The sequence below is a fragment of the Glycine soja genome, chromosome 8, assembly GCF_004193775.1.
Source record: "Glycine soja cultivar W05 chromosome 8, ASM419377v2, whole genome shotgun sequence".
NCBI classification, from domain to species: Eukaryota; Viridiplantae; Streptophyta; class Magnoliopsida; order Fabales; family Fabaceae; genus Glycine; species Glycine soja.
The window spans coordinates 42,215,459-42,235,345 of NC_041009.1; the positions used below are offsets into that span (position 1 = coordinate 42,215,459).

Sequence of the window (19,887 nt, forward strand, 5' to 3'; positions counted from 1 at the left end):
AATATTATTCAACTATAAATAATGTAATTGGGAAAGAGAAATATCTCAAATATATTATCTCACATATGCATTTATTAAATTAGAAACGTAACATATTATTATATTATTTTAAACTAATTATTAATTAATTATATAAATAGGGTAATTAGAAATCATTATTAGCAGAAAAGGCATGCACGTCTCTTGATTTCCATCAATCAATAATTTAAATTTATTACCTCAATTAATGTATACATGCCCCTTCGATTTCAAGAGAGAATTTAACATTGAAATCTGAAGAGAAATTCGTGCCATTTTCTTTTTGTAATTGGAATCAAAAGAGATGACCCTTAGCCTATCTTATAAACTTACTAATAAGTTAATGCTAATGACTGATACACGTTTTCAATCTCTCTTATATCTTATTTTGCTGCAACAATGGAAATGGATATGCTTGCTGCCAACTACAAACTACCCCAAAGCGAAGCTCCTGTTAAAGTGTTAAGGCAACGTTCTCTTAATCATTTATATTTATTTTTTAAAAGACAATTTGATAAATAATTTTTATATAGCGAATGAAACACGATTCCTCCTTTTACTTAGCCTTTAAAATTGATTCTTTTTACTTGCTAATCAACCATATCAGTGCAACTACCAATATTTTATTTTACTATCATTCATTCAATCTTTTACTCTGTAATTTTTGCTACCAAATTAGTGTAATTTGTTTATATTTTTTCTCATAGGATATTACTTAGTGTCCAAAATATTTTTATTAGAGGTTCATAAATGATCTTCCTACAACTGTTTAGCTCATGGATCTAGAAGGAATCAATTTGAAATATATTTAATCAAACATGAGAGTAATGATTATTTTGAATATGGGTCAAACAACATTTTGAAGTTCTACAAAATTGATTTTGGTGCTTGGTTGGTAGTTAATTTTCTGTCATGTCCTTTAATCTCAACATGGTATCAGGGCCATGACATCCTTCATGAACAAAATTATCTTCCGCTGCCATGACAGAGTTTTTCTTCAATCTTTACCAGTTTTTATTTTCTTCTTACTACAATTATTTTTCCCACTAATCCAGTTCTTCCGCTGCCACAAGAGTCTTTTCCTTCTTCTAATCTTTTGTTTGATGGAAATTGTCTCAGTTGGGCTAGTTTCTTAATCTTTTGGTCACGCTACCACCACCAGTTTCTATTGGATATTTGAAGTTGTTTAATGAGTATGGCTCTTGTTGAAGTTGTTACCTGAAGTTTGTCTATATATTCTTGATTTTGATAGGTTTAGTGGGTACTCACAAGGTGTTTGGTTTTGGTCCTCTTTGAAGATAACTTTTGTCCATGGTGATTAAGCACTATTCTTAGCTTCTGTTATGGATGGTTAAGTATTGAGATGCTGTTTTGCTTTTGTCTTGAGTGGTTAAGCATCATGTTTGGCTTCTGCTCTTGATGGTTAAGCTTAATTGCTTCTGCCTCATGGTTATTAAGATTTCTTAGTGAATTTGAACTTCTAGGAAGTGTTTAAACTTTGAGGTATAGTTTTTAGTTTGTGGTTAAGCTCTTGTTTTATGGCTTGATGGTCTCAGCTTCTGCCTTGTATGGTGGTTAAGCTTTTGATGTCTTTTTAGTCATTGTTTATCTTTTGTCAATGCCAATTGTAGGTCATGTTTTCACAGTCTTTGGGTCTCCCTCCATTGGCTCATTTGTTCTCCTAGATGCATTGGCCCTATCTTAGTCCCAGTTGCATTGATTGCATCCTTGTCCCAAATGCATTGGTTTAGTCCTTGTCCAAGATGCATTGGTTCGTCTTTGTCTCAGTTGCACTGGCCCTTGTACATCTTTGAGACACTGTTGTCATGGATATCAACTTATCTCAACTGTTTTCAGCAACTATCTAATGAATATGAAGGATAATGTATTATAACAAGCTAAAAGTGTAGTAAGCTTTAGCTTGAGGGGGAGTGTTGGAAGTTGTGACTCGTCCACTCTTCCTTTGCTTGTTTCAACTCCTCTTGTGTTGATATCTGAGACTTTGATGTCCTTGCATTAATGTCATGGGTTTCGGTTTGCTCCCTCGCAACATCTGAGTTAGAAGAAGAATCTTTAGTTAATCTTCAATTTTTCAGTGTCGTACTCTGCACACTGGAGTCCTCTAGCTTGGAGATGTTTTCAATTTCTGATGTTTCAGTTATGTTTCAAGCTTAGAGCATTTTATTTGCATGCTCCAGTTTCAGATATGTTTTTCCTTTTACTAGCTTGTCTTTTTGTATCTATATATACAGTCTTTGAGTCAATGAATAAGAAAAAAAATGTACATAATTTTCAGTTATGTCCTTTAATCTCAACAATTACACTTGAAGTACAAAGGGGAAGGACTTTTCAAAATGAAAGTCTTTGATATGGAATTGAAGGAAATCACTTACATAAGAACTTGGAAAAACATATTCTTCCTTGACATGCTTGACCAGGTATTTTTCCTTATAAACCACAACTCAATTTGTTTGTCATTTTATTTTCCAAACATATTTTATTCATTGTATGATTCTTATAGTGTAGTATTATAAAAGGACAATTGCAAACTGATTTTGATAATCATGTGGTCTAAGATTCCCCCGATTTTGGATGCATATGCATCATTATACTTACGATCATTCATTTTCTTATATTATGTTACAATTCTTATATTCTTATACATAAGGATTATATTGGAAGATATCCACTTTTAATTATTAACTTCTTCATTGTTTCTTGGTTACACAAAGTAGATATCTTTCGATGTAATGGTTATCATGAAATTAAATTGTTACAAAATTCAAAAGTTAATAAACTTAACAAATCCAAACCAGGTTTGTTATTAAAAACAACAAATATGCATTAATATAATCTCCAATTCTTCATTAATGAAGAATTTTAAAAAGGTTTCTCTTGATGACATCAATTTCAATGGAATTTCTTCCTTTCAGCTTGTTTGCTACACATAATTTTGTACAATCCTTCTTTAGATGACATTTTCCCTCTCGTGATTCCACATGTGAATTGTCTTCCTTGTTATCATGTATCTCCAAATTTTCCAAAGTATTTCCATAAATAAATTCAGTAACCATATTTGCTAGGAGATTCTATTAAAAAAAGGGCAGTAAACAATTTTTTATTATAACTATAATGAAATAATAAAATGAAAATAAATTTAAATAATTTATCAAACCATCAGTCATAGTAAGAGGTTCAACATCAGTCATGTCTGCAGCAGGTTGAGGTTCATGTACCAAAGGAACATGAATATGTTCAACATTCAGCATGATAGCAACTCAAAGTCATGGTCTTTGAAAATCTTGATTCAAATACTTTTTGACAAATCTATAAGTTGTAACATCTCTCGTGTGCGTGACCTCCTTCAAGCTCAAATCCAATACTTTGATCTTAAAATCCCCCTCTTCTCGTAAATCATATGCACTAAAGCTCTGTATTCCATATTATAATGTTTCAGCACATTTTCAATTCCAAGTCTAAAAGAAGCATATTTTCAATTCCATGAAAGAATTGACGACTATCACCAAATGGTTGCAATATGACTCCAATCCTAGTTTCCTATGGATCAATAAAATAGACTCTAGAGGAAACTTCATTCTTTTTTTTTTGTCAACGAGGGAACTTCATTCTTGTAACCTTGATAAAATGGTCATGGAGCTGTAGTTTGGGCCTTTATAACACAATAAGAAAAAGAAAATGAATGATCATATGTATAATGATGCATATGTAAAAATGAATGATCGTTATCATGGCAAGTATTTAAAAATTGAGATATCATAGGTATACTTTCAGTTTTTAGACAATTTAAGAAAACAAAATGACAATTTAATTCAACAAAAAAAAGAAAGAAAATCATTGATAAAAACTAATTCTATGATAAGAAAACAAAATAATTAAAATAATAATTCTAAAAAACAGAATGACAATTTAATTCAATAAAATAAAAAATTTGAAAACTTGCCACTTGGGGATTAATGCATATCCAAAATCAGGGGAATCTTAGACCACTTGATTCATCAAAATCAGTTTAAAATTGTCCCTTTATATCATATATCATAAGAATCATACAATGAATAAAATGTATTTGAAAAATAAAATGACAAACACATTGAATTGTGTTTTATAAGCAAAAATACCTGGTCATTTAATTAGTGTTTGTTTTGAGGTGTAAAATATCTAAAACTATTCGTGTTTGTTTTGAGGTGTAAAATAAATAAATTTATAAATTATAAAAATTCTTGCACATTTAATTAGTGGCGCTAATATCTTTCTTATTGGTAATTGACTTCCAAATCTAATATTTGGTTTCAATCATTTTCTAAAAAAGTTTTTTTGATGTTTTTCTGAATAAACATTGATGACGACTTCTTTTATTTATAAGATATTTTTTGTCATCTCATCATAATAATTCTGTGTTGCAAAAATAAGTAAAAATAATCAAATTTCAGAGGCAAAATAATGAAAGAATCAATATTGGTAACCATGGGCCTTTATACATGATTATCATCTTAGATAATTTATTCTTAATAATCATTTTGATGATCTCATGAATAATCTTGATTATAATGTGCTTATAACTTGTCATAGGTCGAATGCTTAAAGTATTCGATCATGACGGAATGTGTTCGGCTATTTGACCATCCGATAATCAAAGTTCATATTTTGGTGCTTAGTGGTGTGGATATATGTGTGTCTTGGATCATTCGACCAATCAAATACCCAAACATTTTCCAATACGAGATTAAGGCTTTGCTTGGTGCACAACTATTCGATTACCCAAATATCCTTCAGGTATACCAAAAATGATTTCCACTTATGTTAAACTCTTTTATTATAAAAAAGGTAAATTAATACTCACCTATGACTCAAATATAATAAAAAAATATTTATTAATTGTGAATTAAAATATAAATAAATTTTAATTACTTTCACTTTTTTAATGATATTATTCTAAAATCTTTCAACTAATTAATATTTTATTTCTAATGATTTTTATTATTATTCTTGATATTAAGTTGGCACATCCTAGTGAATAACACTAAAAGAAAAAAGTGTATTTTTTTATTAACAACAATCTTAATTATTCATTTAGGGGCTTAATCATAAATTTATCATTCATTTTTAAATGTGTATTTTGTGAAAATTAAACCCAAGTCTTTTTTCACAAACTTAGTATGTTGTTATCTGAGTTATATTTATTACTGAAAATGTATTTTTTTTAAACTATGACTAATAAAATTAAATGATATTAATTTTTTTAATTCATTAAAAAATAATTAATTTTACTTATATTTAAATTGGTTGAGAATTTCAAGCATCATAATTCCATCCAACATTTTTCAAGTACTTAGAAGATTTGAAGTTTAACACTTCAACCGAAGTGTAGTGACGAGCCTTATCTCAAAAGTTCTTCTTTTGCAAACACTGTCCAATTTACAAACTCTCCACCTCACATAATGGTTTCAAATTCAATGTTAATGGCTTCTTCTCTGCATTCACCTTGCACCCTCTTCAGTTCCCACAAGCTTTGTTCTTCTTCGATCAAAACCATCTCAAAACAAAGCCACACATTTCTCCATAGAAATCCCTCTCTCCATCGCCCTTTGAGTTTGGGTTCCAAAAGGGTTCTTCCTTCAGTTTGCTTCTTTAATACTGGAGACAAATCTGACTCCAAGGCAATTTCTCAGCCTTTCTTATATTATTTAGTGTTGTTTCCTACACAATTACTTTCCCAGAATATTTAATTTTATAAACTATGGTGGGAATTGTTGTTTGATGAAATGTTTATGACTTTCTATGAAACTTGTGACAGGCTAAAAAATGAATAAGAAAATGTTTTTTTTTTTTTAATGTGAGTATCTGGTGATTAGGCTTTTGGTTAATTTTATACCAAATTTACTATGATGATTTGGTTCCCTTTGCATGAGTGAATTTGAGTGTTTTTTCAGTGGCACCTATGAGTTAAAGGTCTTTATGTTGTTTGTTTTTGTTTACAAAAATATATGATAATGTGCCACTGAAATGTGATGAGGATCTTTATGTTTCCCTTAGCAAATAGCTGTTGAAAGAATTTAATTTCATACACTATCGAACTTTATACTGTCAATCAATTAGAAATTACCCTAAATATTTCTTTTTAAGTAATTATTACATTAGTGAGTAATTTTACCATCTTACCATAACATGACAGTTTACTATTAAGTGACAATGTAAACAACTTTTATATCATCAGTACATTCTAATTAAAATTCTATATAAAAAAATATTGTATAAATTACTTGTACTGTTCTTTTTTTTCTTTTTCAGGAATCGGGATGGCCTATTCTCAGGCGATGGGAGGTGCCTTGGCAATGGCAAACAGTTTCACTGACCTCTCTTGCCTGTGGATTGGGGTGTGTTTTGAATAGCTGTTATGATTTCATATCAAACTTGAAATATTGCAAATGTACAGAGGAAGATGCCATCTAGAGACTTCTTACCTATACTGTCAAATGGTTTACATGTTATAATTGATTTCTATGTTACTGATTGTGTTGTATGTTGGGCCATTAATTTATTCCCTGGCAGTTTTGTGTTGACAGGTTTGACTGAAGCAATTGCCTTACCATATCTCGGGATCAAACCTGATGTGCTAAGTTTAGATGACAAGGCAGAGATACTTTTATTCGATCAGAGGTACACAATTAATTTGGACTCTTACCGTTGTAATTCTGGAAGTTAGTTGGTAAACTGTGAAACAACTTCCACTTTTTGGTTCTGATTTGTTCTTGATGAGTTATTCTCTTGTTAAGAATATGTGAAGCCACATTTTATATATCAAGATCACATGATGTTCATGGCAGTGACTGATATGCATTCAATTTTTAGGCTGTCATTTAGTACCTTATGCTTGCTTTATAACATTTACTTTTTGTTGAATTATAGAAGGGGGGATTTTAGAGTTCGAGGGAGGTTCTGCATATCATCCATATAGGCTCTTGATAGACTTACTGGAGACTATTTCCTTGGATAATATTAATAGAGTGCAACTCCCTCCCTAGACTTTAATACTCAAACACTAAAAGCATTTTATCTTGTGATGACTGATGCATGAACATACTATTTGCTAAGTGCAATAACTATTATTATTTCCAACAGTTTTAAACTTTAGACCTCTGTCTTGTTAACTAGTCGGCCTTATGTCAGGAAGTATCTAGTCAGCTAGATCCATCTATAAACAGAAAAGTACCAAAAACCTTTGACTTTTCTACTGTCTGTTCCTAATTATTCCAATTTTCTTTCCAGTGTTGAAGACAGTCCATAAAGTTTTGTATTACTTTCTTATTTTATCCTATGTCTTGACAGCATCACAACTGCTGTTGTACTTGGAATCATATATAGTGTTGCCAACACTTTCCAGCCACTTCCTGAAGACTTCTTCAAATACGGTATTATCATTTAAGAACACTTCAATTATATCTAGGATACAGGCAAAAAGTTTCTAACATGAGCAATATGTGAGAGGTTCTGAGTATAGTGCCTATAGGCACAACCAATCTAGAGCTCAAAATAATATTAAAATAAATTCAACATGGATTTCAATATAGACTTTATTATTATTTTAATACATCTAGAGCTGTTGATTGATTACACTTACAGACACTGCTCTTGCAAGAATTATTTTTCAATGTTTAAATAAATGACTAGCTTCATACCTTAAGACTTTTGAAAGAATTAATAATTTATTTAAGTTCACTGCCACCAATACGAACCGGTTTGTGCCTTGATGAACTTGCCATATCTCTGTCTTGTTGCATCATGTTGGTTTAAATCTCATTTTAATCAGATGTTTAGTTTGCAATTGGCTTTTATTTAGAAGAATTAGAATATGTTACACACTGACGCCTTTTCCATTCAATGGTAAAACATTGTTACAGATTTGAGGGAACCTTTCAATCTTCAAAAGGGTTGGCTTTTGTGGGCTGGAATTGGACTTGCTGGTGCCATACTTGCCATTTCATTGACCGGAGTTGCTGTGTCTTTCTTCAATGGAGAAACCCCACAAAGAGAGGTTCATGTTCTATTTTTGAAATTTTACAGGAAGATGCAGATGTAATTCTTAGTTTCTATATGTTAAACTATTTTCTTTGTAGTATGGGGGAGGCCATTTAGGGTTACTGATTTTCAAATAGCAGTAGTATTGAACCACTGATCTTAGAATTACATCACAGTTGTTCATAGTATGTTGCCAACTTGCCATCATGGTATTGATAATCATGGCTAACTAGAGGCAGATCAGATTAGCTTTATCTAATGATGAGTATGAATAAACTATCCTTGTGTACCTCAGCAGAACTAATCCGTCTTGATAAGAATAATTACTTTGTTCTGTTAAAAATTGCCTTATATAACGGGGTTTAATTTTTACGGATTTATAACCTTGTGGATATCTCTTATATGCTTCTATAAACTACTTTTCAGACTGATGCTCTTGTTCGCTTGCTTCCGTTAATTGGATCTTCAAATCTCAGGTAATTTAAGATATTCTGTTCCCTTATTTTAAATTGTAGTTGTGACTTCAGATGCTTTGATTACAGAAATTGCAGTAAAATATGGCTTATGCGGCCAAATCGCAGTTGCAGAGGTATCTAAAACCACAACATTGTGGTGACAACTGCGGTTATGGACTACAATTTTAAATCATAGCCTTTTTATCAATGAAAAAAATTGTCAAAAGTTTCCATCTATGTTCTGTATTCCCGATTCTCAAGTAATTGATTGATTGTGTTTAATTTCATTGCAGCACTGCCTGCTTGGTGGGCATCACAGGTGTTCTTGCTCCACTCCTTGAGGAGACTGTTTTTCGGGGATTTTTTATGACTTCCCTCACTAAGTGGTATTGGTTGCCTTCATATCTTTTCCTTTCCATTTAATCCCATGAGATTTCTTGATCATGTTCTTTTTTTTTCCCCTTTTAGCATTCATTTCATATATTATAATAAAATATTGTTAAAGAACCTGCAGCTTGCCCTGAAAGTAAGACTTTTTCATTTTGAATTAGATATTCATTGACTGGGTAATTGAACAGAGAATGTTTCAACAACGCTTATCCTTGAACGAAGGAGAAATTGATTAGGATGCATAGTGCTAGCTAGTTGCTAAGTTTCTGTCCTTATTGAAGTTTACCTTCAGGAGATTTTATATATAGCTTATACCGTGGGAATTGGGAATGTTTGGTCTTATATATTTTTTAAGGTCCAACTTCTAGTCCATAAAACTCCAACCAATGCACTACTTGTTTATACACAAACTTGAGCTTTTCAAAATACTCTCTATACTTTATATAAAAGCATACAGAGGTTTCTAAAATGACTAATGAGACTGCTATGCAGCCTATGCTGTATGTTATTATAGTAAAAATATGTAAAGAATTGTCTGATTTAGGTCCAGACTCAAGATATAGACTATGCAAGAGGGATAATTTGAAAGAGGGAAGAGAAATAGCAATGTCATGTGAGAAGAAAAGATTTTGAATTTGATTGATAGTTTCATCTTTTCACTGCCTACTAAAATTTGATTTAGTTTTACTCTTTGGATCTTCTTAGTTCTTGCTTAGGTGGCCTGAAAAAGTAAAAGCCTTGTTAATAAATATATATAAAAGGTAACTAAACCCAATATAATCAAATCCCAAACAAAGCCATAGTTAACTGTTTTAAGATATGTTTGAAATATGCTTTATATTCTTCATTGCCATCATTGGATCATCAATTGTGGAAAATTTGTTGTGGTGTGTATTTAGTGATTAGTGATCTCGAGGAAAAATAATTACTCATGGATTCTGAACAGTTCCAAAAACAGTATTATGATAAGGTCATATTTTGTTTTTTATTTTATTTTTAATGCATAAACTAATAGTTTGTTGGTCTGAGTTCTTTGGATTAGCAGTGTTAGGCTAGATCAAAACTTATTCTTTGTAAAAAATAATCTATATCAGTGAATCTATTTGTGTGCAAAATTTGTAGATTTAGCTTACTGAGATGCATCATTGATGCCTAAACTTGTTTGTTTAAGTATTTTTGTGAATTGATTGTTACTTACTGGTACAATTTTTCTCATTCATCATTCTCACTGTAGGGTTCCTACGCCAGTTGCTGTTGTCATTAGTGCTGCTGTTTTTGCCCTTGCACATCTCACTCCTGGAGAATTTCCCCAATTGTTTGTTCTAGGTATCGTGTAAAAACATGATAACATGATCTTCAGAAAGGGAACAATGAAGTTTTCTATTATAATGTTTGGGTAGACACTGAATATAAAATGATTTAATTTGAACAAGGGGAAATGAAAAAAAAAAGGGTCTTTTGACTTGAGAAAATGTATTTGTATTCAGTTTCTATTTTCACAAATAATTACAAAAATGTCATTGCTTTTTTTATATATACATATTTTCTGTTGTTTTAATTATTTGCTACACAATTATTTGAATATAGGAAATAAAGTGAAAACAATGATATTTTTGTAATTATTTGTAGATGTAGAAAATGAAAATAGAAAAATCTACTTGCTCTTGAAAGATGCAATTGTTCCTCCATCTACTGAAGAAAATAACAGAAATTTGTGACGTGTAGGGACTGCTTTGGGGTTTTCATATGCTCAAACTCACAACCTTCTCACTCCCATCACTATCCATTCTTTTTGGAACTCAGGAGTTATATTATTTCTTACTTTTCTGCAGGTATTAATTATAACTCATGTATGTGTTTGCTCAGTATGGTTTACTGGTAACAATATGCAGATCCTGTTAGTTTTTACAATTATTTTTTTTCCATTACTAACAATGCTTCTTTCTCTGTTTGTATATATAGCTTCAAGGGTACGATATCAGAGAATTATTGCAGGCAACTTGATGGAAAAAATTTCTCCTTTGCATGGATGTGGAGCATCATGTACAGTATATAATACAAATCCATTTCTTTGCTTATCTGCGCTCCTTTCCGTGCTGTAAAACATAATCAGATTGTTCTTTGGAACAGTGAAGTAGGTAATAATAATTTACCATGACAGTTAAAATATGCTATGCACTTAAAAATTTTCAGAGGCCCTGGTTGACAAGAAATAGGGCTTCGTTTGGATATCCAATGTTGAACAGAGTAGAGGAGATCAAAATGGAATAGAATAAATGCATTATTCTTTCGGGTAAAATATGTTTCTAGTTTTTGTATTTTTGGTAAAATTTAGTTTTAGTCTTCAAACTTCAACTTCGATAAATTTGGTTTCTGAACTTTACTAAAAACAATAATTTCCATCACTTCTCATAGTGAAAACCATGTGATGAGGGACGGAAATCATTGTTTTTTTTTTTTTGAAGTTTAGGGATCAAATTGATTAAAGTTAAAGTATGATGACTAATACCAAATTTCACTAAAAGAGCAAAACTAAACATATTTTACCATTTTTCCCCATCAAATGTGTTTGAATATCAATTCAGCTAAACTAAATCGACGTTCAATGCTAATCTAACACTGATATTGTTGTTACGTTTGTGCATTGGAAAGTGAAAATCTCGGAGGCCAATCAAATGGGATTCCAAAGACACTCTGAAATAGTCTATTATTGGGAATTTGGGATGCTTATGGAGTAGAATAAAATCTGTTTTATTATTTGGAAAGGAAACTAAACAGAATGCGTTTTGGGGCATGTTTATATAAACTTCTCTATAAGCATTTATAAGAGAAGAAAATGAGAAGAAAAAATAAAATAAAATTCTACCTAAAATTAACTTATAAGTTAAAAATTAGCTTTTAGAAAGTTAATGTGTGAGAGAGCGTTTACAAATGAGAAATGCCCAAGACCACTCTCGATGTTTTTTGTGACAATCAGAACGAAAGAGATTGTTGATCTGGGCATTTGTTTCTCGCGACACCTTCTCCAAAGTCTCCTCCAAATCAAATATAGTTAAGTAAATGGCAGGACAAGCTTTAGAGGACTTTGACAATTTCACGTTTAGCATCACTTTCGGCGGTGATCATGATTGTTGCGATAGTGACAACGACATTTCAATACATGATAACGATTCTTCAAACTCCTTTCTTTTTAACAACATTTGTGATATTGACATCATATGAGTAGAAATTGAAAACTCTAACATTCCAAGTAGATTAGAATCGTATGGAAACAAACTTAACTGCAATGATGGTGGAAACTCCAACATCAAATGGCATGTGATTTTGCCGATCTAAATGGTGAATGATAAATCATAATTTGAGTGATATTTTATGTGAGTTGTCGTGTTATTTTGTGTATTTTCTTGGTAAAATTCACGTTTGAATATTAGTTTTCATCTTGTAGAAGTATAATCGCTCAATCAAGTAAAAAAAGTTAAAAAATACACAATTTCATGAAAATCTGATGTTATTTTCGCTTGGTAATGGTCGTGTTACATTGACCATAGTTGTCAACTAGAAGGTCATGATCAATCATGAAAGCCCTCATCATTTCATAACATCTCAAGCTTCAACGATTCTGATAATGGTCGTGGTGGATATCAGCATGACCATAGTGAGCTTAATTAAAGAAAACTATCTTTAGGCATCTAATTAAAGTAATTATCTTTAGAGATCTAATTAGAATATTTATCTAAAGTGCACCTAATTAAAATAATTATCTTTAGGGATCATATTAGAATATCTATCTATAGCGTGTCTAATTAAAGTAATTATTTTTAGAAGTCTATAAATAAGAAGTTGGAGTTTGTACTTGATGGAGTCAAAATTTATTATACATTTTATGAACATGAGCTTTTGAGAGAATAATTGCACTGAGAATAATTAAGGTCCGAATCAGTAAGATTTTTCAATCTCTTTTATTTCTAATGCAATATTGTATGTTGTTTAGTTATTATATGATCATGGTTGATTAAATTTCTTAGAACTCGAATTGTGATGTAGCTATACCCATGTACTCTAGTTCTTCTTTTTAATAAAGTTCTTTGATGTTATTCAGTTAATTGTATCTTTCTATTACTTTCACTTCTATATTAGAATTGATCAACTGATTATTAGTTAATTACGTGTTTGTGACAATCTTCTCATAATTAACTGACCTATAGAATGGTAGGGTTCATAAAACTTGCATGATCAAACTGGCGATGTGAATCTCTTTTTTACAAAATTCTTTGTTATTCATCCTTAACCTTAAGTTAAATCCCAAATGACCAATATAGGATTGATTTAAGGGGAAGAGTATTCTCAAACATTGACCATAGGTTGATAATTAAAATAAGAGGCATTTGACAATTAATTGGTAACCGAGAGTTCTTAATTAAAATAAGAATTATGGGAAAAATAATACATATAAAATCATAATCTAAGTCGCTTTTATTCATACATATCTCTTCTTTGAAACTATTGCTTGTTTTTATTTTTTATTTTCTTGAATGCAAACAAATAATCTTTGACTCAAAATAAAAACCGAAAATTATTTAGTTTATGCGATTTGGTAACACAAGTAGTTTCTAAGAAATGATATCCAAACTTTTGAATCCACTATTACTATTGTGTATAGTACATTTACCCTTAGCGATGGTGAAGATGAAGATATGTTTCAGTGTGGAGACAATTGAAGACTCTATTTTTAGTGAATGTGAAGTTGTTGAGGTCTCCTTTGCTAAAGGGGAAGGTGAAAGTATGTGATAGTGTGATTGTATATTATTTGGCGTAGTTTGAACTTACTCCCTCCTCCCTCCATTCTTATTTATATAAAACACAAGTTTGAAATGATATTTTCTTTTTATAAGATTCAATCTATAATGCTCCTTCCTTACATTAATTACTTTTAGACTAGAAATATCTTTCATTAAAAAAAGAAAAAAATGCATTTACAAACTATTAGAAGAGAAAAAAATATTAATAACAATGATAGTTTTAAAAAAAATTATAAATTTAAGATAAATTTATTGTTATGAACTAAATTAATTATTTTTTTAATATTTGATGAATGGAGTAATTAAATTTTATATATATGAACATAAGAAATATTTAGTAGTAATACACTACTAGAATTAGTATCTTTATTGTTGTGGTTTATTTTTTTTCTTTATTATAGGATAGAAATGTTGAACTATTATATTATTTATAAGTATTTTAATATTTTTAAATAAAGTAAACTATTAGAGTATTCGAGTTGAGTTTATACATGTTTACATAAACTCTTAAATTTGAAAGTGACTAAGAGGATTTAGGTGTAAATTCATAATTATAATAATGAAATAATTAATTTTGGTTTCATCTCATTTCCTCAAATTAGAGGACGAAAAAATTGAAGTTTTGAATAGAAAGTGAACTGATTAATTCTATCATATCTCATAATAGATAGGACATGCCGACATGATAAATTTCCCTCTATTTTACTTTAATCCGTTTCTTATCACCAATTCAATCGTGGTGTGGGGTGTCTAAATTATGTGATGTGTCTCACATTAATTACCACTCTTGACTCTTGCAATAACTTGGCTGGCAGCTTGCTTCCACGTGCTCTCTTTAGAGGATGTTAAATGATGTTATGAGTATTATTACAGTAATTGACTGGTCGTGCTCTTAAAGATAGCTGCTTCATGGTTTTTTACTAACATTAATTAGTAATGATCAAGTTGGAAAACTTGTTGAACTTTCAATGTGCCTCAAGAGTACTTGACTGTTTTAATGCTAATGAACCATCACATTTGGCAGTATTAATGAATCAAGATATTAGCATTACTATATACTTGATCCGTCACTAATTATAAGATTTTTTTTTCAAAATTTATTTATTCCTTTTAATAAGATTATTTTTTAATTTTTAAATATATTAATTATTTTTTTCCTACACACCCTTAATTATTCTCCCTCCAAATATTAATGAGAAACAAATAAATAAATAAAGAGAAAATAAAAGAATAATTTTAAAATGATACTATAAATAATTACAAATTTAATATGATAATTATTTTTTTTAAATGATATGAATTAGTTGAAAGAGTTTTAATTATAATTAGGGATGCAGAGAGTATTAGTTATCTTGTAATATATACCCTATGAAAGGAAACATGAGTGAGATAATTAAAATCTTGCAATATTATTTACTCATATTAAAATTATTAGTTATCTTGTAATATTATTTTTCTTTCTTGTTTATTGCTTGCACATAACCCACTAAGAGATCAACCTAGTGGTGGAGGGTCACGACTTCCAAATTTTTAAACCCTAAGATAAATGTCATTTGTCTATCACAAAATCAATGCTAGGAATTTAAAGCAATTGTTTCAAATTTTGAAAGGATGAAAACCATTTTTTTTATAACCAAAACCAAACATCAATTATTTTATATGAGAAAAAAATGGTTTCAAATTTTATAGGAATGAAAATCATTGATTATTTTAGGAAACAAAAACATATTTAATATCTTCATATATTATTATTTCTTATTCTTTTCTAATAATTAAGCATATAATTGAAAAATAACAATTAATAGTAAGTTATTAACATAAGCACATGCACCAAACAAGTTTGGTCAAATTAGCTTATAAGCTAACCAAAATCGCTTATATATAAGCTACTTGAGGGACTTACCAAACATACTTTTAATGAAAAAAAAATCACAATATATAAATGAAATTAATAAATGGAGAGAATCATTTGGTGACAAAAATATGTTTTTATGAACTCGTTTGGAATAAAATTAAAATCCTGAATTTTTTTTTTGAATCAAATAGGGATTGTATTAATTCAAAAATCAATAAGAACTACAAAGCGATCGCTAGGATCCAACTCTCCAAAAAAAAAATCGTACAGATCAAAAGAAGCCTATAATAACATATTAGCAATATGCTTCCTCAGCTTATTTGTATACCACCCCCTGTAAATTATATTATCAATAATATCATTAACTAAGTTATTAGATACAGTGTGCCCAAAAACAGTCTCATTCCTGTGGTGCCAAATCCCGTAGACTGTCTCCGTGAAAGCGAGTTTCAGAATACTAGCCCGCCAACCCTTTTTTCCTGTTTGGGAGATAATCCAATCAAGTTCTTCATTCCAACCTTTAATCCTATGGTCCAAGTTTAGCCAATGGAGCACCTGGTCCCAAACAGTTTTTGTCATACCACACTCAAAGAACAAGTGAGTTAGAGATTCATTCTTTTCTTTGCACAGCTTGCAAACTGTTTCCTGGATCATACCAAATCTATGCAGCCTGTCCATAGTAGGGAGCCTACCATGACAGACCATCCAGAGGTTCAATTTTGCTCGCGGTCTTGCATGATTGTTATGCATCAAAAACCTCCATGGAACATAAATCTCTTCCTTCAAAAGCAGCCTGTAAATAGTTTTCATAGAGAACTTGTCCTGTTGCATCAGTTTAGCCCAATCCTGGTGGTTTAACTCAATTAACTCTCTCTGTGCCATGATGTTCTTGAATAATCAAGACCATATCGTTTTGCTATCCAATTGTAAGACCAAAAATTTAATTATACCCATTATAAATATAGGTAATAAAAAATATACATGTAACCCATGTATATTAAAAAAATATTATTTAATGGATGAAAGGCTATAATTTTATATTGAAATATACTTTAAAATATATAAAAGCACGTGCACTTAAACATTTTTAATTTGTAAAGTATAAAAAATGATTTATTGACACAAGATCAACTTATTTGTGACTTGCATATTAATTTTTTTGTGATTTTGATTTGCATTATTTTATCATGTTTAATGTTGGTTAATGAAATTTATATTGATTCTATAAATTAGGAAATACAAGAATATCCTTTCATTGAATAATTAAGTAAGAAAAAAAAATAATTTATGGGCTAACAACGGTCTCTATACAATTGAGAGTTACTTTTAAAACTCTCACCTTTTGTCCTTACATTTTTTTTTCTGCCTAAACTTTAGTCCCTTTTCTAGCTTTGTTAAATTACTATACAGTTAATTGATGATATTCCCAATAGATATCCTGCCTAGTTAGAGAACACATGAATTTAATTCTTTCCCTTATAAGACAGATCATTAACTGACATTAACTTAACAAAGTGAGATTGTGGAAGGAAAGTTTAGATACTAAAAAAATGCAGAGACGAAAAGTAATAATTTTAAAAGTTAGAAGCAAAAACCCAAAAAAAAAAATGGCAATTTCACTACGAAACAGAAAACACCATTAACAAAAAAAAAAATGCACATTCAATTTCACAACTTATTTCAAGTAAGGTTTTAAGTATCATTCTATCACAATTTTTTACCATAAAGGTTCACGAGAAATTACAACCTTGGTTGTAATGACAATAAGAGAGGCCAGAAGCTGCGACATTAATGGAGCAACAATCTGATGGCTTTAATTAATTTAATAATTCTATTCATGAAATAAAATACTAATTAATTGGACTATGGAACTTTATTTATAGAGAGTATTTCGCGTAGAAAGAGATATATAGATGCTTGGATTTGGAGGGTAAACTTTGGTTACACGCTTGGGAAGCAAACCCTAGGTCAGGGAACAGGCAAAGGTGGGCTAAATTTTTGGGAGCTTCACTGAATCTGAAGTCCCAAGTTTGTCATTTGACTCAGTGCACTTCACATTAATTAGTGGTACGGCACTTGATATCCAACCAGTAGACACATTTTGACCATGTTGATTGCCAAAAAATTTCAGAAAATCTATGTGTGCATGACTAACAGAAAGTGGGGGTATTGAAGGCATTTTAGACCACTAGTTCCATTGTTGAAACCTATTTGATACCCCTAAAAGCAAGAAATTGAGAAATCCTACTTCTGTATTCTTTTGGATGAAGATACAATAATCTCATTAATTATTTTTTTAACAATTGTAATTATGATGTTTGACTTACTAATAGGACTATGAGATTAATTTTTTGTCTGACATTTAGTCACACTTAAAGTTTATTATTGTTGACTTCTTTAAGAATGTATCATGCGAAAGTCCTTTGACTCTTACAAACCCACTACTTAGTTGCTAAATGAGCTACACCCATAATCCATTGAGTCAATGATCTCATTAGTTTAGGTCTGTTGATTAGTTTAGGGTTTGTCTATTGATTGGTTCTAAATTTTGACAAATTATATTAATTTTTTTAATCAAACTTAAGTTATTATGCATCTACTTTAATCTCTATCACTAGACCCACCCTAATAAGATATATATATATATATATATATATATGTTTAATTCATCTCTAAAAATATGATTAAATTTATTAATTCATTGCTTCATGCCTTCATCCTAACCTTGGTTCAGTCATTATTAGCATAGTGTTTTGTTCTTCTTCTTGAAAGCCAATGAATTTTATTGCAGCAAATTAAAGGACCAACATCAGCACAAGGAATGCTGATACATGACAACAAACTAGTATCATGCATAAAATTAAATTTGTATAGCCTATTGAATTTTATACTCATTGCAAAAAACAAAAAAAAAAATCCCTATTTGCCTCATTTCGTATAATATATGTCAACATATTAGTATGATAATGGGGTTGTTCGGGGATAGGTTTGCCTATCCCCATCCCTGCAAAAGGCTGGACGCGCCTGGTTTTATAAAAGACGGAGGTGAAAAAATGAAACTTAAATCCATTTCCATTAAATTTATTAGATTTGGGAAAACCTATGGAAATATTCATCTCACATTTTTTAAAATTATTTATTCATATGTTTTAAATAAATCATATATTAATTTACTGATTACATTTTAATTCAAAAAATATATATAATTTAATAAAGAATAAATATGTATATATATATATATATTTAAGAATTAAATTATATTTTAATTATTTAACTGTTTAATTTTTAATTTTTTTATAATTAATATTATAATTATAATTATTATATTATTTATTTAACTATAAAAATAATTATAAACAATAAAATATGAAAATAATTACATATTATATATATATATATATAATTGAATTATAAATAAATATATAACTATATTATTAATAATTATAAATATATAAAACGAGGCAAATATGAGGTAGGGAGTCACATACTCATACCAAACCCGCTTCCCAAAGTCTGAAAAGCTTGATCCCGACCCGGTCAAATTAAAATAGATTTTTTTTCATCAAAATTGGAGTGAGATTGACCAGATATCAATTAGTTTAGTTTTTATTGCCATGCATGCCTGATATTATTCATCATAAAATAGTAATTTCCATAAATTTCTTGTATTAAAAGTTAACAAAAATATTTGTTTGCAAAATAAATTAATTATAAATCTGAATAGCATAAAGAGTATAGAAATGCAACTTTTTCTTTATATTAAAGTATATCAACACAACATTATGTTGTAGCTAAAAAAAATACTAATGTATGATATAAGTATACAGTCTTTTTTTTTTCTTAACCTTTGATTCATAGGAGAAAGAGACTCAAACTAAAATAGAGATGAGCCAAAAAGGTAAATAAATTCTAATAAAAAATTATTTCTATCAAAGATTAAATTCAATAAAAATAATTTTAATTAAATTTTATTTATATCTTAATCGAACTTTAGATTAATCATAATCTTTTTCATCTAATGAACCAAATAATTAAGGGAAAAAATATAGTCTTTTGATAGGTAGAATTTGTTAATTAATAATATATTCCTGCTAGTAAATGCTAGCGGTCCCCTCAACCACATTAGACTTTGATCACACGTCCGCTTGTTGTTATCTACAATTAGACATTAACGAAATAATTAATCAATTAGTTAATGCTTTCAGTATTAAACCTTTTCATTCTGACAAAACCAGTGGAATAGAAGCTCCGGGGAATGGAATAGAAACGGGATTTTCGGACTCTGAGGAGCCTTGAAACCAATAATATAATCTTAAGTTGGTCTAACTAGAATTTT

At 29.8% G+C, this 19,887-nt stretch overlaps 1 protein-coding gene across 6 annotated transcripts; it reads left to right on the forward strand.

Moving 5' to 3' along the window:
- Window positions 1–5,345: 5,345 nt before the first annotated feature.
- Window positions 5,346–11,403, forward strand: LOC114423287. 6 transcript variants are annotated; one of them, XM_028389986.1, is made up of 10 exons: window positions 5,346–5,693; window positions 6,325–6,463; window positions 6,600–6,693; window positions 7,363–7,445; window positions 7,935–8,068; window positions 8,479–8,528; window positions 8,801–8,893; window positions 10,132–10,223; window positions 10,730–10,775; window positions 10,860–11,196. In XM_028389986.1, exons 1-10 carry the CDS (start codon window positions 5,475–5,477, stop codon window positions 10,951–10,953), a joined length of 1,044 nt encoding a protein of 347 aa, XP_028245787.1. In that variant the 5' UTR covers window positions 5,346–5,474; the 3' UTR covers window positions 10,954–11,196. The 6 variants fall into 6 exon arrangements, with proteins under 6 accessions (XP_028245787.1, XP_028245784.1, XP_028245785.1 ...); XM_028389983.1 differs by having other exon boundaries at window positions 5,347–5,693; window positions 10,623–10,775; XM_028389984.1 differs by having other exon boundaries at window positions 5,349–5,693; window positions 6,325–6,410; window positions 6,586–6,693; window positions 10,623–10,775.
- The last annotated feature ends 8,484 nt before the right edge of the window (window positions 11,404–19,887 follow it).

Excerpts from the sequence above, each read along its gene's own strand:
- LOC114423287 (XM_028389983.1), top strand. The coding sequence starts at position 5,475 with ATGGTTTCAAATTCAATGTTAATGGCTTCTTCTCTGCATTCACCTTGC. Across the intron at positions 6,464-6,599 it reads AAACTTGAAATATTGCAAAT|GTTTGACTGAAGCAATTGCC; the intron begins GTACAGAGGAAG and ends TTGTGTTGACAG. Across the intron at positions 10,224-10,622 it reads TCCCCAATTGTTTGTTCTAG|GGACTGCTTTGGGGTTTTCA; the intron begins GTATCGTGTAAA and ends TGTGACGTGTAG.